This window comes from Dendrobates tinctorius, unplaced genomic scaffold, assembly GCF_039654945.1.
Source record: "Dendrobates tinctorius isolate UK_male_01 unplaced genomic scaffold, ASM3965494v1 ptg000157l, whole genome shotgun sequence".
In the NCBI taxonomy this organism is placed as follows: domain Eukaryota; kingdom Metazoa; phylum Chordata; class Amphibia; order Anura; family Dendrobatidae; genus Dendrobates; species Dendrobates tinctorius.
This window is the reverse complement of record NW_027361824.1, coordinates 12,454,221-12,480,700: the sequence shown is the minus strand read 5'-3', so window position 1 is coordinate 12,480,700 and position 26,480 is coordinate 12,454,221. Positions and strand designations below refer to the sequence as shown.

The 26,480-nt window shown below is 43.4% G+C and overlaps 2 protein-coding genes across 6 annotated transcripts in view; one reads left to right on the top strand and one right to left on the bottom strand.

The window, feature by feature from the left end:
• The window catches only part of FCHSD2 (FCH and double SH3 domains 2), a 231,382-nt gene extending 226,075 nt beyond the window's left edge, over positions 1-5,307 (bottom strand). Inside the window, exon 1 of the mRNA XM_073548582.1 lies at positions 5,157-5,307. The gene's annotated coding sequence lies outside the window, so the exon portion shown is untranslated. The remainder of the gene's footprint in view (positions 1-5,156) is intronic.
• LOC141051584 (P2Y purinoceptor 2-like) lies at positions 2,614-8,563 on the top strand. Of its 5 annotated transcripts, XM_073548587.1 has the most exons (3): positions 3,049-3,420; positions 6,864-6,956; positions 7,555-8,563. In XM_073548587.1, the coding sequence occupies exon 3, from the start codon at positions 7,571-7,573 to the stop codon at positions 8,480-8,482; it is 912 nt and encodes a 303-aa protein (XP_073404688.1). In that variant the 5' UTR covers positions 3,049-3,420; positions 6,864-6,956; positions 7,555-7,570; the 3' UTR covers positions 8,483-8,563. The 5 variants fall into 5 exon arrangements, with proteins under 5 accessions (XP_073404686.1, XP_073404688.1, XP_073404687.1 ...); XM_073548585.1 differs by lacking the exons at positions 3,049-3,420; positions 6,864-6,956 and adding an exon at positions 2,614-2,770; XM_073548586.1 differs by lacking the exon at positions 6,864-6,956 and having other exon boundaries at positions 3,050-3,420.
• The last annotated feature ends 17,917 nt before the right edge of the window (positions 8,564-26,480 follow it).

Genomic DNA, 26,480 nt, shown 5'->3' with positions numbered 1-26,480 from the left:
GCCTGATTGTCAAACATCTGAAAACCATTAATAATAAAGGCTGATATATACAAGATAGCACACCTCACATGTAAGAACCACCCGATCCTCAACTACTGAGGCTGCACAACGCTTACCTTACTAATCCTGCATTGTCCCTGAGTTACCGTACATCCTGTATTATATTCCAGAGCTGCACTCACTATTCTGCTGGTGCAGTCACTGTGTACATACATTACATTACTGATCCTGAGTTACATCCTGTATTATACCCCAGAGCTGCACTCACTATTCTGCTGGTAGAGTCACTGTGTACATACATTACATTACTGATCCTGAGTTACCTCCTGTATTATACCCCAGAGCTGCACTCACTATTCTGCTGGTGCAGTCACTGTGTACATACATTACATTACTGATCCTGAGTTACATCCTGTATTATACTCCAGAGCTGCACTCACTATTCTGCTGGTGCAGTCACTGTGTACATACATTACATTACTGATCCTGAGTTACATCCTGTATTATACTCCAGAGCTGCACTCACTATTCTGCTGGTGCAGTCACTGTGTACATACATTACATTACTGATCCTGAGTTACATCCTGTATTATACCCCAGAGCTGTACTCACTATTCTACTGGTGCAGTCACTGTGTACATACATTACATTACTGATCCTGAGTTACATCCTGTATTTTACTCCAGAGCTGCACTCACTATTTTGCTGGTGCAGTCACTGTGTACATACATTACATTACTGATCTTGAGTTACATCCTGTATTATACTCCAGAGCTGCACTCACTATTCTGCTGGTGCAGTCACTCTGTACATACATTACATTACTTATCCTGAGTTACATCCTGTATTATACCCCAGAGCAGCACTCACTATTCTGCTGGTGCAGTCACTGTGTACATACATTATATTACTGATCCCGAGTTACATCCTGTATTATACTCCAGAGCTGCACTCACTATTCTGCTGGTGCATTCACTGTGTACATACATTACATTACTGATCCTGAGTTACATCCTGTATTATACCCCAGAGCTGCACTCACTATTCTGCCGGTACAGTCCCTGTGTACATACATTACATTACTGATCCTGAGTTACCTCCTGTATTATACTCCAGAGCTGCACTCACTATTCTGCCGGTACAGTCCCTGTGTACATACATTACATTACTGATCCTGAGTTACCTCCTGTATTATACTCCAGAGCTGCACTCACTATTCTGCTGGTGCAGTCACTGTGTACATACATTACATTACTGATCCTGAGTTACCTCCTGTATTATACTCCAGAGCTGCACTCACTATTCTGCTGGTGCAGTCACTGTGTACATACATTACATTACTGATCCTGAGTTACATCCTGTATTATACTCCAGAGCTGCACTCACTATTCTGCTGGTGCAGTCACTGTGTACATACATTACTGATCCTGAGTTACATCCTGTATTATACCCCAGAGCTGCACTCACTATTCTGCTGGTGCAGTCACTGTGTACATACATTACATTACTGATCCTGAGTTACATCCTGTATTATACCCCAGAGCTGCACTCACTATTCTGCTGGTGCAGTCACTGTGTACATACATTACATTACTGATCCTGAGTTACGTCCTGTATTATACTCCAGAGCTGCACTCACTATTCTGCTGATGCAGTCACTGTGTACATACATTACATTACTGATCCTGAGTTACATCCTGTATTATACTCCAGAGCTGCACTCACTATTCTGCTGGTGCAGTCACTGTGTACATACATTACATTACTGATCCTGAGTTACATCCTGTATTATACCCCAGATCTGCACTCACTATTCTGCTGGTGCAGTCACTGTGTACATACATTACATTACTGATCCTGAGTTACATCCTGTATTATACTCCAGAGCTGCACTCACTATTCTGCTGGTGCAGTCACTGTGTACATACATTACATTACTGATCCTGAGTTACATCCTGTATTATACTCCAGAGCTGCACTCACTATTCTGCTGGTGCAGTCACTGTGTACATGCATTACATTACTGATCCTGAGTTACGTCCTGTATTATACTCCAGAGCTGCACTCACTATTCTGCTGATGCAGTCACTGTGTACATACATTACATTACTGATCCTGAGTTACATCCTGTATTATACTCCAGAGCTGCACTCACTATTCTGCTGGTGCAGTCACTGTGTACATGCATTACATTACTGATCCTGAGTTACGTCCTGTATTATACTCCAGAGCTGCACTCACTATTCTGCTGATGCAGTCACTGTGTACATACATTACATTACTGATCCTGAGTTACATCCTGTATTATACTCCAGAGCTGCACTCACTATTCTGCTGGTGCAGTCACTGTGTACATACATTACATTACTGATCCTGAGTTACGTCCTGTATTATACTCCAGAGCTGCACTCACTATTCTGCCTACATCACTTCTCCTGTATTTATGGCACATTGTGTCATTACTACCCCCCCCCGGGATGTTGTGTTGTTTCCATGTTGTCACTGAGAGTGACACATTGTGGCTGGATTCTCCTGCTCTGGGCTCCATGTTATGAGGTGTTTTTAGGCTCCACCAGCCTCCTGACAGCCCACACACAGGGCTCTGGTGTCATTCTACATACTATATATTGCAGCATCACATCCTCCAATAGAAGGTGGAGACCTGAACCTGTGATTCAGCTTAATGAGCGGTGAATGATCAACTTCTCTGTTTGTTCTGAGCTGCAGAACTTTGTGAATGTTCCTTATTTCCTCCGCTCTGCGATGAAAGGTGAGTGCAATTAACGCAGCGGTTTATTTGGCGTCGCTGATCCTGTATCGTCGCTGCACTTTACACGTTGGCGTAGCACAGTCCAAGCTTTTCTTACATGTGCTGTATACAGATGTAGCAGAGCTGAGTTTGTCATTTAAGTCTTTGAATCTGCATTGATTGTGCAGAGTGATCCAAACATTCCATAAGGTTTCCTCATGGATTAAATCTAAGGTCAAATTCAGCTCTGATACATGAGAAATCAGCAGGTTATATTTACATCCATGGAGGAGGACCAATCACTCAGCAGATGGAGTCTCAGATGTGGCAGATCAAGTCCCAACAAGCTCAGCTATACTACATCTAACAAAACCAGCTCTGCTGCATTTTAAACTTTCACCTCTGCTTAATTTGATAAGTTTGTCTTGGCTACATCTGACAAACATAACTCTGCTGGATCTACCCACTGAATTCTGCAAAACTTGACGAATTCATCCATACTTATTTCTGATGATGGACCAAATTATTTGCTGCATTTTACAAACACAGCTCTGCTTCTTCTGATGAGCTGATTTCACAAAGAGCCCTGCAGATTTTCTACTTTGAACATACTGAGTTCTGCAATAGCTGACAAACAAAGCACTGCTACATCTGGCAAACTCAGCTCAACTGTGAGTAAAATAAACACTTTTCTCAAAATCAACTCCTTGCAATGACAATCTCAGCCCTGCTACATCACTACTTATGTGACCATAAGGCAAAAAGAAAACTAGAGAGTCCTATCAGCAAATACTGCGGGATGTAACGCTCAGCAGATGATGTCTGTTACTCTGCGGGTTGTGTAAATGGAGGAAGCGGCGGATTACATCACAAAGGCTTCTAAACCTGATAGACACTGAGCCGCTGTATCTAAGCCAACCATATGATACTGACTGCTGAGCCATGTATCTAATCCTCTCCTGTGTGATACTGTCTGCTGAGCCGTGTATCTAATCATATCCTGTGCGATACTGACTGCTGAGCCGTGTATCTAATCCTCTCCTGTGTGATACTGACTGCTGAGCCATGTATCTAATCCTCTCCTGTGTGATACTGACTGCTGAGCCGTGTATCTAATCCTATCATGTGTGATACTGACTGCTGACCTGTGTATCTAATCCTATCCTGTGTGATACTGACTGCTGACCTGTGTATCTAATCCTATCCTGTGTGATACTGACTGCTGACCTGTGTATCTAATCCTATCCTGTGTGATACTGTCTGCTGAGCCGTGTATCTAATCATATCCTGTGTGCTACTAACTGCTGAGCCGTGTATCTAATCATATCCTGTGTGATACTGACTGCTGAGCCGTGTATCTAATCTTATCCTGTGTGATACTGACTGCTGAGCTGTGTATCTAATCATATCCTGTGTGATATTGACTGCTGAGCCGTGTATCTAATCCTATACTGTGTGATACTGTCTGCTGAGCCGTGTATCTAATCCTATCCTGTGTGATACTGTCTGCTGAGCCGTGTATCTAATCCTATCCTGTGTGATACTGTCTGCTGAGCCGTGTATCTACTCCTCTCCTGTGTGATACTGACTGCTGAGCCGTGTATCTAATCCTATCCTGTGTGATACTGACTGCTGAGCCGTGTATCTAATCCTATCCTGTGTGATACTGACTGCTGACCTGTGTATCTAATCCTATCCTGTGTGATACTGACTGCTGACCTGTGTATCTAATCCTATCCTGTGTGATACTGTCTGCTGAGCCGTGTATCTAATCCTATCCTGTGTGATACTGACTGCTGAGCCGTGTATCTAATCCTATCCTGTGTGATACTGACTGCTGAGCCGTGTATCTAATCATATCCTGTGTGATACTGACTGCTGAGCCGTGTATCTAATCTTATCCTGTGTGATACTGACTGCTGAGCTGTGTATCTAATCTTATCCTGTGTGATACTGACTGCTGAGCCGTGTATCTAATCATATCCTGTGTGATATTGACTGCTGAGCCGTGTATCTAATCCTATACTGTGTGATACTGTCTGCTGAGCCGTGTATCTAATGCTATCCTGTGTGATACTGTCTGCTGAGCCGTGTATCTAATGCTATCCTGTGTGATACTGTCTGCTGAGCCGTGTATCTACTCCTCTCCTGTGTGATACTGACTGCTGAGCCGTGTATCTAATCCTATCCTGTGTGATACTGACTGCTGAGCCGTGTATCTAATCCTATCCTGTGTGATACTGTCTGCTGAGATGTATTTCTGGAATTGCTGGTTGTGTCATTCCCTGATATATAAATGTGGGGTGACTCATATAAACTTTAGTCTAAGAACAATGAAACCTTGCACTCTCCTTGAAGACATAAATGGAGGCGGACCCCACAATAATGCCTCTAGACCCCGTCTTACCTTGTGTGGTGCCGGTGTCGGGCCGCTGCGCCGGTATCTGCCCGTGCTCTCGGTGCTATCAGCAGATTAGTAGGTGGAGGAGTTTCATCCAATGTATATAAATGATCAGATACAACGCCACATAATAACCAGTGACATATAAATAGTAACTGGAAGCCCGGTGCCGCTGCGGGTGTGGAATGATACTGAGCGGGGAGGACCGGCTAGAGATGGCCGCCCGTGGATCACACGTCTGGTGAAATTCCAGGGTGGATTTAATTTATGGAATCTTTTGAGATAGATTTAATATTTATCAGTAGGGTCACAGGAGAATGGCGGAATAGACACGCTCCCGACTCTGCTGCTTTCCAGTTAGCTCCCAGGCTCAGCACCTGAGACTTTCCCACAGACCCTCACTAGTTTTTGGCTGCAGTCTCATACGTGTTGTGAGTGCAGCCCTGCATGTGGTGGGACATGATGGAATTTAAGATCAGACATGGGAAGTGGAGAAATTGCGTAATGTTTCGTCTGAATTTAAATTTTCAAATGAATCTAAAAGTGGAAGTGAAATTTTAAGTGACAGCTATTATTCGTAATCCCCTGCATAGACGCTGGTTGTGACTGGTTTTACAGCTCAACAACTTTCACAGGGCTGAGCTGTAATACCAAACCCAACCACTGGACATCTGTGGCACTCTTTCTGGAAAAAAAAAAAACCCCAGACAAGATTATTATTGATTGCTCCAATTAGGTGTTCCGTCTGATCAAATGACCAATGTTTGGCCAATTAGTGTTCCCAAAGCGATTAGTAAAATTTCCTATTGTATACGTTTGTATACTACATTGTTCACTTCTGGATGGCTGTACTCTGTTCTGACCTGGCTATCCTCCTGATCATTCTCCAGATTAACCCCTGTATTAGTGATGGGCGAGTAGCATTGTTGCTCAGGTCTCCCCGAGCATGCTCGGGTGATCTCCAAGTATTTTGGTGTGCTTGGAGATCTAGTTTTTGTCGTCTCTGCTGCATGATTTGCGGCTGCTGGACAGGCTGAATACATGTGGGGATTCCCTAACAAACAGGCATTCCTGCTCAGGAAAACCCGAGCAACGAGTATACTCGCTTATCACAACCCTGTATCTCTATTCGTGTGTGATTTAGGACTACCTGACCACTCTGCCCATTTCTTATGCCTAACATTTGCTTTCTGACTCTGCTTTATTTGATTACATGGGTCAGATTCTGTCCTTGACGCTCTGGTTCTGTCCTGGATTCAGTTGACTATGATAATAGATAGGGGTCTCTTCTTATCGCTGACTCTGTGGGCTTGACCCGGCTTGTTTGGTGTTCTCCTTCAGCCTTTTTCAATGGTCTTCAGCTACTTAACAGATTCACCCTTGGAATCCCTGCAGTGAATGCTAGATACCTGCATAGCTTTCACAGCCATGTAACCCCAGTCCCAGAATAGGGCTAAGTGGAGTGGCTAGTGTCAAAGGGATTGGCTAGAATTAGAAAACATGGCTGTTTTCTCCCATGGCTGTGTCTTTACATTGTGTCTTCTAATGCAGCTAAGCATGATTGAACTGAATGGGCTGCAATACCAGACACATCCTGTTATTAATGTGGCACTGTGTCTGGAAGCAAGCAGCCACTAACAACTATATTTCAGTTAATAGAGCAATATTATTTAACACATTGTCTTCTGTGTCTCTCTGTTGCTGTCTGATCAGAAATGTACTCGGATTGAAAAACAAGTAGAAAAAGATGAAAGCAACAAAACTGCTGCTCTCTGATTTTGCCACATCATATTAAATGATTTAAAGGTGTGTCATACACCATACTTAAAACCTTGTTTGTTTATAGCTGTGCAGCAAGTTTTTTTTTTCATAATCAGGGGTGTTGTAATGGGGTCCAAACACACCCCTAGACCAGTAACCAAATGTAATGAAGCTACATGCTTTGACAGATGTATCTTGTGACCTTACGCTATTTTTGTCACATATGTATAAAGTCGGCTTATTTTTTTTTTTTTTTTAGAGATTCCCATATTTATCATACAAGACATCTTCATATTTTGCATCCTCATTTAGTGCATTAATGACACATTGATTTTATTGGATGGGCTAAGCAGGTTGGGGGTAAATCTATTTATACCAGATTTCTGGGGATCACTGAAGAGGGAAATGCAAGGAATACAGAAGTCATATCTACCTTTCTTTTTACTAGTCTATGTATTACTTTTAAATTGGGATGGATGAGCTATATACACAATGTTTCTATTTCTCTTCTAATCATCACCTATGTTTGGTTGAGTTTTATGGCCCAAGTATTGACCTTGCTGTATGAAAAGCCTTCTAGAACTTGTAAAACAAGTTAACATGTACATTTTCAATAATATTCTTTCTCATTAACTCTTTACAGTGTCTTTTCTTTATTCATGGATGATCCTCAAGAAAACTTGACCTACAGATGTATATTCGATGAAGACTTCAAGTACATCCTTCTACCCGTCTCTTATGGAATTGTATTTACCTTTGGTTTCATACTCAACGTTCTCGCTCTCTACATTTTCATATTTCGGATCCGACCGTGGAAAGTGGTCAACATTTTTATGTTTAACCTGGCGCTCTCTGACTTGTTGTATGTCTTGTCTTTGCCTTTCTTGGCATATTATTACTCCAAAGCGAATGACTGGCCTTTCAGTGAAGCCTTCTGTAAGATTGTCCGCTTCCTCTTCTACACCAGCCTGTACTGCAGCATCCTTTTCTTACTGTGTATCAGCATTTACCGATTCCTGGCTGTATGTTACCCCTTGCGGTTTCTTCAATGGGGGAAAATCCGTTATGCAAGGATAGCCTCGGTGTCTATTTGGGTTGTCGTAATTGCGATGCAATCCCCTATGTTTTATTTTGTCTCCACCAGTATGAGTGGTAATAGCACCGTGTGCCATGACACCTCTAAAATTGAACTTTTTGACCAGTTTGTCATTTACAGCACCGTCAACTTGTCCATACTCTTCTGTGTCCCCTTCGCCATCCTCATTATTAGCTATTGCTACATGATCTACGTGCTCATCCAGCCAATGGAGAGCTCGACTCAGACTGCCGAGTCCAAGAAGAAGTCCATCAAGATGATCATCACAGTAATGTTGGTCTTCATCATAAGCTTTTTGCCATTTCACGTCACCAGGACTTTGTATTACTACTATCGTAAAGTAGACCTGGCCCCGTGTTCCACTTTAAATGTGGTTAATGCAGCCTACAAGTCTACGAGACCGCTGGCAAGCGTCAACAGTTGCCTAGATCCAATTTTGTACTTTCTGGTTTGGAGGTTCAGGTTAAGGTCTTAAACTGGGTGAGAGACATCTGTAAACTGATATAACCTTGCTATATATAAGTTTTTATTATATAAACTGTTTTTTATGCTTTTACTATGTGTACAGTAACTTTCTTTATAACAGAATATAAGTGAGACGACTAAAGTCAGGAACTGTAGACGACCCAGATCACTGGACGTGGCAGGGCACTGACTGTTAAGGGCTGGCAGAATGCACCAAATAATAATGATGGTAATAGGTGCGTTCGCAGCCAGGGGTCCACTGTGCAGGGATGAACCTGCTGCTGGATAATGGTGAATGATAACACACTCGGGTTACCTCACCCGGAGTGTATGAGGTGAACCCTGTTACCTCACAGGGTCGCGTTAATAGGGTGTGAGCGCGAGTGTTGTGGTCACAGAACTCTGCCCAAAGGCACCGGGTCAGAGCCCTTCTAGACCCACTCGCGCAGGAGCCGCTGCTGCGGAACCGGAGAGCGATGTTAGGAGAGCACTGCGCCCTGTTAGCCTCACAGGGTGCAGCGGATAGACCTGTACCGCCAGAGGTACGGAGATATGGAGGCACTATCTGGTGCTAACACTCATGTGGAGAGCGGACTGCTTGGCGGCACATAGCTTATGCCGCTACTGGCACTGACTCTATCACTAATTCCCTAACCACGCTCGTAATATCCAAGGGAGGGGAATCTTAATAAGTCATTCACCAGATTCATGTATCCGTCACCATTCACACATGTAGCAACTAGAGTCTACACTCACTGGCCACTTTATTAGGTACACCTGTCCAACTGTGTGTTAAGACTTAATTTCTAATCAGCCAATCACATGGCAGCAACTCAGTGCATTTAGGCATGTAGACATGGTCAAGACAATCTCCTGCAGTTCAAACCGAGCATCAGTATGGGGAAGAAAGGTGATTTGAGTGCCTTTGAACGTGGCATGATTGTTGGTGCCAGAAGGGCTGGTCTGAGAATTTCAGAAACTGCTGATCTACTGGGATTTTCACGCACAACCATCTCTAGGGTTTACAGAGAATGGTCCGAAAAAGAAAAAAAATCCAGTGAGCGGCAGTTCTGTGGCCGGAAATGCCATGTTGATGCCAGAGGTCAGAGGAGAATGGGCAGACTGGTTCGAGCTGATAGAAAGGCAACAGTGACTCAAATTGCCACCCGTTACAACCAAGGTAGGCAGAAGAGCATCTCTGAACGCACAGTGCGTTGAACTTTGAGGCAGATGGGCTACAGCAGCAGAAGACCACACTGGGTACCACTCCTCTCAGCTAAGAACAGAAAACTGAGGCTACAATTTGCACAAGCTCATCGAAATTGGACAGTAGAAGATTGGAAAAACGTTGCCTGGTCTGATGAGTCTCGATTTCTGCTGCGACATTCGGATGGTAGGGTCAGAATTTGGCGTAAACAACATGAAAGCATGGATCCATCCTGCCTTGTATCAACGGTTCAGGCTGGTGGTGGTGGTGTCATGGTGTGGGGAATTTTTTCTGGGCACTCTTTGGGCCCCTTGGTACCAATTGAGCATCGTTGCAACGCCACAGCCTACCTGAGTATTGTTGCTGACCATGTCCATCCCTTTATGACCACAATGTACCCAACATCTGATGGCTACTTTCAGCAGGATAATGCGCCATGTCATAAAGCTCGAATCATCTCAGATTGGTTTCTTGAACATGACAATGAGTTTACTGTACTCAAATGGCCTCCTCAGTCACCAGATCTCAATCCAATAGAGCATCTTTGGGATGTGGTGGAACGGGAGATTCGCATCAGGGATGTGCAGTCGACAAATCTGCGCCAACTGTGTGATGCCATCATGTCAATATGGTCCAAAATCTCTGAGGAATGCTTCCAGCACCTTGTTGAATCTCTGCCACGAAGAATTGAGGCAGTTCTGAAGGCAAAAGGGGGTCCAACCCCTTACTAGCATGGTGTACCTAATAAAGTGGCCAGTGAGTGTATACTAGCGCATGGCCGGGAGGCCATGCGAACCTTTTATAGCTGAGACCTTCCGGGAGCTTCCAGATCCCAGTAATGGTCCAATCAGATCTGGAGAAGGACCTGTGCATGTGACTCCCGATCCCCAATGGGAGATCGTCCCATGAGCATGCTCGATGGAGGGATGGAAGGACATAGACTCTGGAGTGGCTTGTTGCTGACCAGCATGCGTTGCTATTGCTGGCCCAGAGGTGGCAGCAGTAACCAGACCCACAGAGCTGGTCTGAGCAGAGCGCCGAGAACGACGAGTCTGCTGAGCAGGCTCCTCTGCGGCCGAAGGAGAATGGGAGACTGCCAAATGCAAGGCTCGAGATTCCTGCTGTGCAGCAGCAGGAACCAGATGCCTAACACTGACAGTGTAGCAGTCATTATTGGAACTAACCTGGGCACATATACTTTTGATGATGATCCAGCAGGGGTGTAACTACCACGGTCACAGTGCCACTGTGACCGGGCCCAGGGGAGTCAGGCATATCTCCCAACCGTCCCGATTCTCATGGGACAGTCCCGTTTTTGACTCCTCCCCCCCCACCCGCGTCCACCCAGGAGTCTATTTTTCCCGCACTGCACTGAGCTACCACGCCCCTTCATGCACCCCATCCTTGGCCTCTCACAGCCTGCAATGAAATCGCTAGGCTGTTTTCTCTAATGTGCGCATAGGACCTGTGATGAAGTCACAGGAGGGGAGGAGTCAGGGATCACATGATTAGGGGCCTCGGTGTCTAGGACGCTGCTGTGCTGGCTGTCATGGTGCTGGATGAGGTAAAGTTTATGTGTGGGCTCAGGAGGGGTTTACAGTGTGGATCTAGCAGAGCCGCATTCGTACGAGGTGTACGGAGCGGAGCCGCGTGTGTACGAGGTGTACGGAGCAGAGCCGCGTGTGTACGAGGTGTACGGAGCAGAGCCGCGTGTGTACGAGGTGTACGGAGCAGAGCCGCGTGTGTACGAGGTGTATGGAGCAGAGCCGCGTGTTTACGGAGCAGAGCCACGTGTGTATGAGGTGTACGGAGCGGAAATGTGCGTGTATTTTGGCATGGGGGGCCCCATTTGAAAGTTCACACCGGGGCCTATAACTTTGTAGTTACGCCACTGCCCTCCAGTGCTTTTCTACCAATAGTCCAAAGATGGAGCTCTGAGCACCAGCCATGGGTAAGACTTAGTAAGTGACCAGTGAGTGTAGCTTAGAGCTTTGGAAAATCTGTGCTGTCACCTACAGTGGTGCTTGAAAGTTTGTGATATTTTCAGAATTTTATGAAAAAATTTGACCTACATTTGATTTTCACACAAGTAGGTACAGAGAACCAAATCAATCTGCCAAAATATTAGGCTTTTTTTTTTTTTTAAATGAGGAAAATAATCCAATATCCAAGTCCGTGAGTGGCAAAATGATGTGAATCTTTTGGTTGAGCAGATAATTGGGAGGTGAAATTAGAGTCTGGTGTTTTCTATCAATAAGACGACAATCAGGTGTGAGTGGGAGACCTGTTTTATTTAAAGAACTGGGATCTATCAAAGTCTGATCTTCATAATGTGTGGTTGAGGATGTTTATCATGGCGTGAACAAGCAACATTTCTGAGGACTTCAGAAGACGTATTCTTGAGGCTCATCAAGCTGGAAAATGTAAAAAAAAAAACCAATCTCTAAAGAGTTTTGACTCTACCAATCCGCAGACAGACAGATTGTGTAGAAATGTAAGCAATTCATGACCATTATCAGCCTTCTCAGGAGTGGTTGACCAACAAAGTTTACGTTTTTATTATTATTTATTTCTATAGCACCATTGATTCCATGGTGCTGTACATGAGAAGGGGTTACATACAGATTACAGATATCACTTACAGTAAACAAACTAACAATCACAGACTGATACAGAGGGGAGAGAGGACCCTGCCCTTTAGGGCTTACATGCTACAGGATGGTGGGGAAGGAGACAGTAGGTTGGGGGGGTTACAGCAGTTCCAGTGATGGTGAGGCGGTAGCTCCAGTAGTGGTGAGGAGGCAGCGGGGATCACTGCAGGCTGTAGGCTTTCCTGAAGAGGTGGGTTTTCAGGTTCCGTCTGAAGGATCCAAGTGTGGTTGATAGCCGGACGTGTTGGGGCAGGGAATTCTAGAGAATAGGGGCTATTCGGGAGAAGTCTTGGAGGCGGTTGGGTGAGGAGCGAATAAGTGTGGAGGAGAGAAGGAGGTCTTGGGAGGACCGGAGATTACCTGAGGGAAGGTATCGGGAGATTAGTTCAGAGATGTATGGAGGAGACAGGATATAGATGGCCTTGTAGGTCAGTATTAGTAATTTGAACTGGATACGCTGAGGGAATGGGAGCCAGTGAAGAGATTTGCAGAGGGGAGAAGTGGAGGAGTAGCGAGGAGAGAGATGAATTAGTCGGGCGGTAGAGTTGAGAATGGACTTGAGAGGTGCAAGGGTGTTAGCAGGGAGGCCACAGAAACGGATGTTGCAATAGTCGAGGCGGGAGATGATGAGGGCATGTACAAGCATTTTAGTAGATTGAGGGTCGAGGAAAGGACAGATTCTGGAAATATTTTTGAGCTGAAGGCGGCAGGAGGTGGAGAGAGCTTGGATGTGCGGTTTGAAGGACAGGGCAGAGTCAAGGGTTACTCCGAGGCAGCGGACCTCCGGTATGGGGGAAAGCGTGATGTTGTCAATTGTTATAGAAAGGGCGGGTAAGGAAGATCTGTGAGATGGGGGAAAGATGATCAGTTCAGATTTGTCCACATTGAGTTTGAGGAAGCGAGAGGAGAAGAAGGATATGGTTGATACACACTCTGTGATTCTAGAGAGCAGAGAGGTGATGTCTGGGCCAGAGAGGTAGATCTGAGTATCATCGGCATAAAGGTGGTACTGGAATCCGTGGGACTTTATGAGTTGCCCCAGACCAAGTGTGTAGATTGAGAACTTCAAGAGCAAGGCATATACAGTCAAATAGTCATGGGCGAAAGTATTGAGGCACTCTTGAAATTGTTCCAGAAAGTATTTCTCTCAGAAAATATTGCAATTACACATGTTTTATTATACACATGTTTATTTCCTTTGTGTGTGTATTGGAACAACACAAAGAAACAGAGCAAACAAATGCAAATTGGACATAATTTCACACAAAAACAAGCTCTCGCATGACTCTGTCGGCCAAAATATGTAAAAATTATAAAAATTCTAGCTCTCAAAATATGGCAATGCAAAAACTAGTGTTTGGAATAAAAAGCATCTTTCAGTGTGTGACAGCAGCAAAACATTAAAACCCGATATATATCTTGTATCACTGTAATTGCACCAACCCGAAGAATAAAGTAATCTAATCACTTGTACTGTTCGTAAACGAAACGGCGTAAAAAATAAAACCAATTCTTCACTTGCTGTTGATTTGTTCATTCTGCCTCCCAAAGATCGTAGAAAGGCTTGGGGCACATTTATCATGTGCACTGCGCTGAGCACTTACATAGGGTTTACGTGTCAATTTCTGAAATACCTGATTCTGACGGAACCTCTGGTGAAGATTCCCTATAATGAGTCAGATTGAGGCATTGCGGACGCCATCTGACCTTGATCTGGCGGTGTCCGTCTTTTTAGAATTGCATAAAAGCGCGTTCCACCACAGTTTTGTGCACTTCTGAAAAGGAGATCGCTGAACAGAGGCCAGACAGAGTCCAGAGTAACTCTGCTGCCTCATTATAGAGAATGAATCCTTTGGGGGTTCATCTAAATCACGAAACTTGGAGATTTAGATGGAAATCTCAAAGTAAGTGCTCAGCGTTGAGCGCCGGATAAGTGTTCTGTAAAATGTTCCGAATAAAAGCTTCAACTCATTCCACAAAAAAAGCAAGTTCCCGCTCAGGTCCGTCATCTGTTAATTGAAATATAGGGGGCTTCCACATTACTGGTAGCACATAGGCTCTGGAAAAGCAAAATGGCTTCTCACCCTCCAAAAGAAATTCAGCAAATTCTTTGCTCCCAAATCCAAATGCCCCCCTCCCTTCTGAGCCCTAGTGTGCCTAAACCACATTTAACATCCGCATGTTTGACATTTCTGTAGCGATGAGAGCCTATCTAATTTCCGGATGCATGTCTCCAAAAGCGCCAGCTGGTCATAATGTACTGGTCACTACAACGTACTGGGCACTATAAGAGCAGTTTGCAAATTCATTCCTCAACATCCACTTCTGCTTGTTTCTGGAAAACACCCATGGAGTCAAAATTGTCCCTACACCTGTAGATAAATTCCCAAAGGGGAATAATTTCCAAATTGGGGTCACTTGAGGAGGGATTCTGCTCTTCTAGCACTTAGGGGCTCTGTATATATGGAGTCTCCTGAAACTTGCCATCTTGCTAAGCAGTACTGTACTGACACATATGGGTATTGCCACGTTCAGCAGAAATTGTGGGACAAGCTTGGTGCCATTTTTGCCCATTTCTCAGTGTGAAAATATAAAATCTAGGGCAAAAACAAAATTTTAGTGGTAAAATTGTAATTTTTTTTTTCTTCACTGCACAATGATATAAAATTCTGTGACCCACCTGTGGTGTAAATATGATCTCTGCCCCATAGATTAATTCAATGAGAGGTGTACTTTTGTAAAATGGGGTCTCTAATGGGGGGTTCTGCTGTTCTAGCACCTCAGGGTCTCTGGCAATATGACATGGTACCCTCAAACCAGTCCAAAAAAATCTGAACTTTATTTGACGCTTCTTTCCTTCTGAGCTTTGCACTGTGCCTCAAAAGTAGCATTCAACTACACAAGGGTTATCTTTGTACTCAGGGGAAATTGCACAACAAATGTTGGGGTCCATCTTCTCCTGCTATCCTTGTGAAAATCAAAAAAATTGGGGCTAAAATAACTTTTGTGTGAAAAATATTTTTTTTCATTTTCACAGATCAACGTTATAAAATTCTGTGAAGCACCTGCTCACCCTACATCTAGATAATTCTTGGAGAGGTCTATTTTCCAAAATGGGGATTTTCCACTGTTTAGGCACATAAAGGGCTCTCCAAATGCGACATGACACCCACAGACCATTCCATCAAAGTCCGTGTTCCAAAACGCCACTCTTTTCTAAGCCCTGCCATGCACCCAAACAGTAGTTTACCCTAACATATGGGGTATCTGCGTACTCAGGAGAAATTGCACAACAAGTTTTGGGTTCCATTTTCTTCTGTTACACTTGTGAAAATAAAAAAATTAGGGCTAAAGCAACAAATGGGACATGGTGTCCACTAATGATTCAAGCAAATTTTACATTCAAAAAGTCAAACGGTGCTACTTCCCTTCCGAGCCCTGCCGTGCTCCCAAGCCTTGGTTTCCTCCACATATGGAGCATGCTTATGAGAAATTGCACAACTTATTTTAGTGTCAATTTTTTCCTTTTACCCTTGAGAAAATAAAAAAAAATGGACGTAAAATAAATTTTTTGTGAAAAAAAAGTTAATGTTCATTTTTTCCTTCCACATTCCATTAATTCCTGTGAAGCACCTGAAGGGTTAATAAACTTCTTGAATGTGGTTTTGAGCACCTTGAGGGGTGCAGTTTTTAGAATGGTGTCACTTTTGGGTTTTTTTCTGTGATATAGGCCCCTCAAAGTCACTTCAAATGTGAGGTGGTCCCTAAAAAAATTGGTTTTGTTAGAAATATGAGAAATCACTGGTCAAATTTTAAATATTGTGCTGATGTAAAGTTGACGTGGTAAATCTTACTAACTATTTTGTGTGACACCACTCTCTGATTTAAGGGAATAAAAACTAAAAGTTTGAAAAAGGCAACATTTTCAAAATGTTTGCCAAATTTCCATTTTTTCACAAATAAATGCAAATCTTATTGAAGAATTGTTATCACTATCATGAAGTTCAATATGCCACGAAAAAACTAAAAATCCAGAATCAGTGGGATCTGCTGAAGTATTCTAGAGTTATGACCTCATAAAGTGACAGTGGTCAGAATTGTAAAATTCGGAATTCCCAGAATGCTTGGACGTGACTTTTTTCAGCCACTGAGCAAGGATGTATACTGTGGGCAACGAGATGACATGTGCAGCATCCAGGGAGAGAGAGTTTTCATGCACTTTAAAAAAGCGGTTCGGCATGTACAGTAGGTGTGTTTACTGTCCTCCACTCCCTGCCGACTTTGCTTCCTCATTGACTTGCATTGGGTTTCGTGTTTCAGTCGGACCTTCGACTTTTCCCTATTGTCGGCCGATTTCGTTCGACCCGACTTTTGAGAAAGTTGGGTTTCATGAAACCCGACTCGACCCTAAAAAAGGCAAAGTCGCTCATCTCTACTCCTATATAATCTGGATCCTGGCTAGCACTCATTGTCAGAGCTGCATGACTGGAAGTTGTTGGTGGTTGTTTATACAGCAGGCAGTTGGTGGATTTATTTGTGATTGTTGCTAGGTTTTGAGTGTATGATAATTCCCATTCTTCTCCTACTTTGGTTTAACCCCATCCTCCACTCCCTGGTGCATTACTCTGTTATATGTGTGAGTATATTTGTATGTTTGGTATTTTTTCGTTACCCCTGTTCGTAATATCGTGTTAGTCTGAGGGTGGATTCAGGCGCTATGGCAAGGTACGTGGTCCTGGCATCTTCACCATCAGAAGTAATCTGGGGAACAGGGCAAGCTAGGGTGCCCCTAGTGCTAGGGACAAGGTAGGAGCCCCTGGTCACCCAACAACAGAGTTGTGACAGGCATGAAACGACATAGTGAGAGCAAAGGGGGTCATATATTTTTACCACTCACAGACTTGTGATATTGGATCATTTTTTAAAAAATAATAATCAGTCATATTTTTGACACATTTGTGCTCTTTATCAGCTTTTAGGACTTGTGTGAAAATATGATGTGGTTTTAGATCAATTTTATGCAGAAATATGGAAAATTCTGAAGGGTTCGCAAACTTTCAAGCACCACTGTACCATGTGTCATTGATAATGCTAGTGTCTACTTTTCTGGGCTTTGAATGCAACTGTGACCTCTTCATGCCTGTAGATTATGCTTATCAACTTTCCTAGAACATCGATGAGGCTCGTGGAAAAAAAGGAGACCTACTGGATTCACCGAGGAGCTAAGAAAACTCCTAGATGCCAGGTAAATCTCCAGGAAATAGGTATTTCTGGAAGATTTCATCTATACGGAATAGTAATGTCTACTATGCTATTCCACAGAGGAAAAAATGATATATTGATCGACAGCTCCCCAACGCATGCCCAGAAGAGCCGCCAATGGTATATTTTAGGTCATGAATGTGTTCAGCGTATGTTCTGGAAGCTCCTTGTCCCAAACTCAGAAATTGTCCAGATTTTCCTTGGTAAAACCTGCCCTGTGCTGCCCCGTTGGTGTTGTCTGACTGCTCAGTGTTGTGTATGTGCTGTGTGAGATGACTGAAACGATGAGATGCAAATCAAATTTGAGAATTTCAGCAATTTGCACAAATTGCCCTCTAAAATTTCTGCTGCAACACTCAATACATTGCAAAAAATTATACCAGCCACAAAAGAATGACATGACCCTAGTCAGGACCACATGGGCAATCCCATATTGCCTTGTAGGTATCACGTCACATGATATAGTGCGGTCAATCAGAAGGGACTATCAGAGCCAGTGTAAAAGCCGAGGCAGCGAATGCAGAAGCCATTTTAGGGTGATGCAGGATAATAAGAGGATGACAACGCTGTAAAGTATTGGAAAAATTCTCCAGTTGGCAATATATTAAACAACCGCAGCAGTGAAGAAGATGGGAGTAGTGGTCTGGATAATAGAGATTGAATTGATAGTTGGAGAGAGAGATAGGAGTGGTGTCTGCAACAGTCTAAGACAATTGATCAGTGATATGATGTAGCTGAATCTTTCTTGAAATTTCAATTACAACGACTGATTTTATTTTTCTTCATAATGCATTAGAAAGCAGCAGCAAGACAGAGCAATATAAATTTTCAGGAAAAAAAGAAAAAATAAATTTGTCAGTAGAAGACTGCTTTCTTGTTTGTCACAAGCGACTGAGATTTTCCATTTCTTGTGAAAACCTCTTTGTAAAGGAAGGAATAATTGTTTTTTTTTTTTAAATTACAAAAGAAAATTCCCCAAAATCCAGACATTTAACTGTAACTGTCTACTTCCCATAGTGTACAATTTTATTTTTGCACAACACTTGTACTAGTCATATTTTACAGACCACATCAATACAACACCCTATTGGAGGTGCAGGCTTTTTGGTCGTGTTCCTACCTATCATTTATTTTCATGTTATTTTTGGAGAGGGGATTGAAGTTTATTATGGAAAAAATACGTACAAAAATTGCAGACATTTAGCTATGTATGACCATTTTTGCACACCTGTTTCATTAATCCAATCTGACCACTATGCATGCCACGCCTATAGTGCGGTCTGCCACCACATTCTGCTTTGTGTACGTGTACCTACCTACCTACCTTGCATTTCTTGTTGACTTCTTTTTGGCAAGGTTGAATAACTGGGGTTAATTAAATGGTCAAAGGTCAATTACAGTGTTCTACAAAAGAAATAGTGGAAATGGTAATGGATGGGGTAATGTAAAAGGAAAAAACAACGGTGCAGCAGTAGATGCACTACCGCCTGCACCAGCTGTCCAGGCAGTAGTACTACTAAACACAGGCTACAATTGTCCTCCTTTGTCTCCGGCAAGCATATTAGTAAGGAGGAAGCAAAGGGTGTTATGAGATGTATGGTCCATCATTAATGTCTGCTGGATGATGTTACCTCTGACAGCAACACCATCAGTATGAGTCAGTATTCTGCACAGAATGACCTTCCGGTTCACAAATGATTAAGTGTCTGTTATTAAATGGGTTGGATGATGTTACCTCTGACAGCAACACCGTCAGCATGAGTCAGTATTCTACAAAGAATGACCTTCCTGTTCACAAATGATTAAGTGTGTTATTAAATGGGTTGTTCATAACTACTGATCTACCTTCCAGTTCTATGGTAAGGTCATCTTGACATTACTAAGGTTGTGTTTTTGTTAAAGAGATTGGATACAGTCCTAGGAGACCTCAGAGTGTTACACATCTTTTCAGGTCAATTGGATGATTTTCAGCAATTACAAATCTCGGCAAATCAATTAGCTACAAATTTAATTTTTGGGGAAAATATTTTCAACCTGTTGAATTAGAATTTCCAAAGATTCGGTCACCTCTGGTTACTGACCTTCAAACTTTAATAAAGTAGCACGATTGGGACAGGCAAATAAATCAATGAGAAAAGTGAATGGTTAACTAGATTTTAGCTTCACGCCACATGACACAGGAGTCATTGAATCAGAACGATAATCTCCTGCCTCAGGGCGGTGGAGTCGGTGTCCATTTTGGAAAAGGAGGAGTCTGAGGTTTGGCTTATATAGAATTGTATATTATATACTGTGTATACAGGGATTATTATGGAAGGAGAGCTGTATCTGAAAAATGGATCCAAATGATAAAAGTAGCTGGGATTCCTCTGCCACCCCTCCCCCCAAAAGGAAACAGGAGCGAGAACCTTTGACATCTTCATTAGGATTAGAAAAACGTGGCTGCTATCTTTACAAAACAGCGCCACCCTTGTCTACAGGTTGTGTCTGGTATAACAGCTCAACTCCATAGCTGTGAATGGTGCAGAGCTGCAATACTGGACACAGCTAGCAGAGACCGGTGTCCTGTCAGCCATGTGTCTGTAATCCTGGACAACCTCATACATGCAATGGTAAAGAAGGCAATCACAATAATATCCCATAACAGAAATAAAATCTCGCTATACGCTACAAGAAATGATGGGTATTGTTGTCCTTTTTCACACTGGGCAGGCACAGGGCACATGTCTCTTTATTCTCAGGATCAGCAGGGACCCAAAAGTTCGACCCCTTCCCCCCCCTCACTGATTCCCATCGTAGTCACATCCTTTTAATAATATATTATTTGCCATTTTATACAATATGTTCCCAGCCTGGTGAGGAATATGGGTTACTGTAGTCATACTGACAAGAAGAGCAGTGGAAACTGCAGTAATAAACTACAAAAACATCACTCGTGCCGCAAAAAGTCAATTAGTGAAAGGTTAAAATTTTTGGTTGCTTGTAGTCACCACTAGGGGGAGCTTACTGCAGACAGATTAATGCAGCCGACATGAAAGGAGCTCCCCCTAGTGCCTGCTGCAGGAAGAAAGGATTATATGACTTTATTCCATGGTGTCAGGTGGCACAGCAGGTCTCTTTTTTGTTTTTTTCATCATACACCTAATGCAAATCCACCTGTATGGCCTTGAAGGCGCAAAATCTAAGTGGCTCCTCCAGAAGAGATTGCAGAGAAAGCAGATGACCACAAGCACTTACACATTTGGAGCTCAAGACCCCCCACATACATGATCATTGGGGTCCCAGCAATCAGCTTGTCCTAATAACAAGCGGTCATAAGGCGATGGGCACGCAAAAATATAAAAAAGTTATGATTCTTGGAAGAAAGGGAGGAAGGAAATGAAAACTCAAAAATGAAAATTGACTATGTAATAAAGTAGTTTTTAACGTTTTGAGAAACTGCACCTTTTTGCACTTGACTGTGCCCCTTTAGCCCCTGGGCCCAACAAGTTCATCAGGAACAACTACAGGTGAAGAAGAACCATCGAAACAGAAGGGTGCAAGTCTAATGACAGCCACTAGATGGCAGACTATAGCCAAAGTCAATGAAAAGTCTGAAAATACAGGAAAGTCTCCTGCACTTTTCCTTAGCTGCTGATTCCAGTCACAGTCATCTTCCACCTGATGCACAGATGTCCCATTTGAAATATAGCGCCACCCTTTCACACAGGCTGTGTCTGGTATTGCGACTTAGCCCTGATTGAGGTGAATGTCCTATACTTACATATTAATGGTTTGCCTTGGACACAGCTCAGCTGCAATGCTGGAGCAGCGGATTCTCAGGCCGGATAATACGTATTTTCTTACAGTCCCAATTTTGAAGGAACATAAAATGGTGCGGCTCAGCAAAAGCATAGCTGAAAATCAGCACGTTTTCTTCCAGATTTTGCAACTTTTCAGAAACAAGCAAGATGGGAATAAAAAAAAGAGACCGTGAAAATGTCTTTTCTTATGTACGTCCTACAGCATAGACCCCCAACCTGCAGCAGTAACATAACACAGTACAAATGACCCCCTGTCAGCCCCCCAAATAAATACATCCCACACAACAGCCCCTCTAAGTATTTATGAGAAGAGTGCCCCCCAAACTAATAACATTCACACAACACCCCTAAAATAATTGGGCTGAGTGGCGTCTCGCCAACAGTAATAACGCCCCTTATAGTGGACCCCAATGCTTCCCATATAGTAATAACGCTCCTTATAGTGGACCCCAATGCTTCCCATACAGTAATAACGCTCCTTATAGTGGACCCCAATACTTCCCATACAGTAATAACGCCCCTTATAGTGGACCCCAATGCTTCCCATATAGTAATAACGCTCCTTATAGTGGACCCCAATGCTTCCCATACAGTAATAACGCTCCTTATAGTGGACCCCAATACTTCCCATACAGTAATAACGCTCCTTATAGTGGACCCCAATGCTTCCCATACAGTAATAACGCTCCTTATAGTGGACCCCAATGCTTCCCATACAGTAATAACGCACCTTATAGTGGACCCCAATGCTTCCCATACAGTAATAACGCTCCTTATAGTGGACCCCAATGCTTCCCATATAGTAATAACGCTCCTTATAGTGGACCCCAATGCTTCCCATACAGTAATAACGCACCTTATAGTGGACCCCAATGCTTCCCATACAGTAATAACGCTCCTTATAGTGGACCCCAATGCTTCCCATACAGTAATAACGCTCCTTATAGTGGACCCCAATGCTTCCCATACAGTAATAACGTTCCTTATAGTGGACCCCAATGCTTCCCATACAGTAATAACGCTCCTTATAGTGGACCCCAATGCTTCCCATATAGTAATAACGCTCCTTATAGTGGACCCCAATGCTTCCCATACAGTAATAACGCTCCTTATAGTGGACCCCAATGCTTCCCATACAGTAATAACGCACCTTATAGTGGACCCCAATGCTTCCCATACAGTAATAACGCTCCTTATAGTGGACCCCAATGCTTCCCATACAGTAATAACGCTCCTTATAGTGGACCCCAATGCTTCCCATATAGTAATAACGCTCCTTATAGTGGACCCCAATGCTTCCCATATAGTAATAATGCTCCTTATAGTGGACCCCAATGCTTCCCATATAGTAATAACGCTCCTTATAGTGGACCCCAATGCTTCCCATACAGTAATAACGCTCCTTATAGTGGACCCCAATGCTTCCCATACAGTAATAACGCTCCTTATAGTGGACCCCAATGCTTCCCATACAGTAATAACGCACCTTATAGTGGACCCCAATGCTTCCCATATAGTAATAACGCTCCTTATAGTGGACCCCAATGCTTCCCATACAGTAATAACGCTCCTTATAGTGGACCCCAATGCTTCCCATACAGTAATAACGCTCCTTATAGTGGACCCCAATGCTTCCCATATAGTAATAACGCTCCTTATAGTGGACCCCAATGCTTCCCATACAGTAATAACGCACCTTATAGTGGACCCCAATGCTTCCCATACAGTAATAACGCTCCTTATAGTGGACCCCAATGCTTCCCATACAGTAATAACGCTCCTTATAGTGGACCCCAATGCTTCCCATACAGTAATAACGCTCCTTATAGTGGACCCCAATGCTTCCCATATAGTAATAACGCTCCTTATAGTGGACCCCAATGCTTCCCATATAGTAATAATGCTCCTTATAGTGGACCCCAATGCTTCCCATATAGTAATAACGCTCCTTATAGTGGACCCCAATGCTTCCCATATAGTAATAACGCTCCTTATAGTGGACCCCAATGCTTCCCATACAGTAATAACACTCCTTATAGTGGACCCCAATGCTTCCCATACAGTAATAACGCTCCTTATAGTGGACCCCAATGCTTCCCATACAGTAATAACGCTCCTTATAGTGGACCCCAATGCTTCCCATATAGTAATAACGCTCCTTATAGTGGACCCCAATGCTTCCCATATAGTAATAATGCTCCTTATAGTGGACCCCAATGCTTCCCATATAGTAATAACGCTCCTTATAGTGGACCCCAATGCTTCCCATATAGTAATAACGCTCCTTATAGTGGACCCCAATGCTTCCCATACAGTAATAACGCTCCTTATAGTGGACCCCAATGCTTCCCATACAGTAATAACACTCCTTATAGTGGACCCCAATGCTTCCCATACAGTAATAACGCTCCTTATAGTGGACCCCAATGCTTCCCATACAGTAATAACGCACCTTATAGTGGACCCCAATGCTTCCCATACAGTAATAACGCTCCTTATAGTGGACCCCAATGCTTCCCATACAGTAATAACGCTCCTTATAGTGGACCCCAATGCTTCCCATACAGTAATAACGCTCCTTATAGTGGACCCCAATGCTTCCCATATAGTAATAACGCTCCTTATAGTGGACCCCAATGCTTCCCATACAGTAATAACGCACCTTATAGTGGACCCCAATGCTTCCCATACAGTAATAACGCTCCTTATAGTGGACCCCAATGCTTCCCATACAGTAATAACGCTCCTTATAGTGGACCCCAATGCTTCCCATACAGTAATAACGCTCCTTATAGTGGACCCCAATGCTTCCCATATAGTAATAATGCTCCTTATAGTGGACCCCAATGCTTCCCATACAGTAATAACGCTCCTTATAGTGGACCCCAATGCTTCCCATACAGTAATAACGCACCTTATAGTGGACCCCAATGCTTCCCATACAGTAATAACGCTCCTTATAGTGGACCCCAATGCTTCCCATACAGTAATAACGCTCCTTATAGTGGACCCCAATGCTTCCCATATAGTAATAACGCTCCTTATAGTGGACCCCAATGCTTCCCATACAGTAATAACGCTCCTTATAGTGGACCCCAATGCTTCCCATATAGTAATAACGCTCCTTATAGTGGACCCCAATGCTTCCCATACAGTAAAAACGCTCCTTATAGTGGACCCCAATGCTTCCCATACAGTAATAACGCTCCTTATAGTGGACCCCAATGCTTCCCATACAGTAATAACGCTCCTTATAGTGGACCCCAATGCTTTCCATATAGTAATAATGCTCCTTATAGTGGACCCCAATGCTTCCCATATAGTAATAACACTCCTTATAGTGGACCCCAATGCTTCCCATACAGTAATAACGCTCCTTATAGTGGACCCCAATGCTTCCCATACAGTAATAACGCTCCTTATAGTGGACCCCAATGCTCCCCATATAGTAATAACGCCCCTTATAGTGGACCCCAATGCTTCCCATACAGTAATAACGCTCCTTATAGTGGACCCCAATGCTTCCCATATAGTAATAACGCTCCTTATAGTGGACCCCAATGCTTCCCATACAGTAATAACGCTCCTTATAGTGGACCCCAATGCTTCCCATATAGTAATAACGCTCCTTATAGTGGACCCCAATGCTTCCCATACAGTAATAACACTCCTTATAGTGGACCCCAATGCTTCCCATACAGTAATAACACTCCTTATAGTGGACCCCAATGCTTTCCATACAGTAATAACGCTCCTTATAGTGGACCCCAATGCTTCCCATACAGTAATAACGCTCCTTATAGTGGACCCCAATGCTTCCCATATAGTAATAACGCTCCTTATAGTGGACCCCAATGCTTCCCATATAGTAATAACGCTCCTTATAGTGGACCCCAATGCTTCCCATATAGTAATAACGCTCCTTATAGTGGACCCCAATGCTTCCCATATAGTAATAACGCTCCTTATAGTGGACCCCAATGCTTCCCATATAGTAATAACGCTCCTTATAGTGGACCCCAATGCTTCCCATAAAGTAATAACGCTCCTTATAGTGGACCCCAATGCTTCCCATATAGTAATAACGCTCCTTATAGTGGACCCCAATGCTTCCCATATAGTAATAACGCTCCTTATAGTGGACCCCAATGCTTCCCATACAGTAATAATGCTCCTTATAGTGGACCCCAATGCTCCCCATACAGTAATAACGCTCCTTATAGTGGACCCCAATGCTTCCCATACAGTAATAACGCTCCTTATAGTGGACCCCAATGCTTCCCATACAGTAATAACGCTCCTTATAGTGGACCCCAATGCTTCCCATACAGTAATAACGCTCCTTATAGTGGACCCCAATGCTTCCCATATAGTAATAACGCTCCTTATAGTGGACCCCAATGCTTCCCATATAGTAATAACGCTCCTTATAGTGGACCCCAATGCTCCCCATATAGTAATAACGCTCCTTATAGTGGACCCCAATGCTTCCCATATAGTAATAACGCTCCTTATAGTGGACCCCAATGCTTCCCATACAGTAATAACGCTCCTTATAGTGGACCCCAATGCTTCCCATACAGTAATAACGCTCCTTATAGTGGACCCCAATGCTCCCCATATAGTAATAACTCTCCTTATAGTGGACCCCAATGCTTCCCATACAGTAATAACGCTCCTTATAGTGGACCCCAATGCTTCCCATACAGTAATAACGCTCCTTATAGTGGACCCCAATGCTCCCCATATAGTAATAACGCTCCTTATAGTGGACCCCAATGCTTCCCATATAGTAATAACGCTCCTTATAGTGGACCCCAATGCTTCCCATACAGTAATAACGCTCCTTATAGTGGACCCCAATGCTTCCCATATAGTAATAATGCTCCTTATAGTGGACCCCAATGCTTCCCATATAGTAATAACGCTCCTTATAGTGGACCCCAATGCTTCCCATATAGTAATAACGCTCCTTATAGTGGACCCCAATGCTTCCCATACAGTAATAACGCTCCTTATAGTGGACCCCAATGCTTCCCATACAGTAATAACACTCCTTATAGTGGACCCCAATGCTTCCCATAT

What these genes read in the sequence shown, in the direction of transcription:
- LOC141051584 (XM_073548584.1), top strand. Translation starts at nt 5,083, where the DNA reads ATGAAACCTTGCACTCTCCTTGAAGACATAAATGGAGGCGGACCCCAC. An exon ending in TCGGTGCTATCAGCAGATTA is followed by an intron (nt 5,226 to 7,554) that starts GTAGGTGGAGGA and finishes AACTCTTTACAG; the next exon opens with TGTCTTTTCTTTATTCATGG.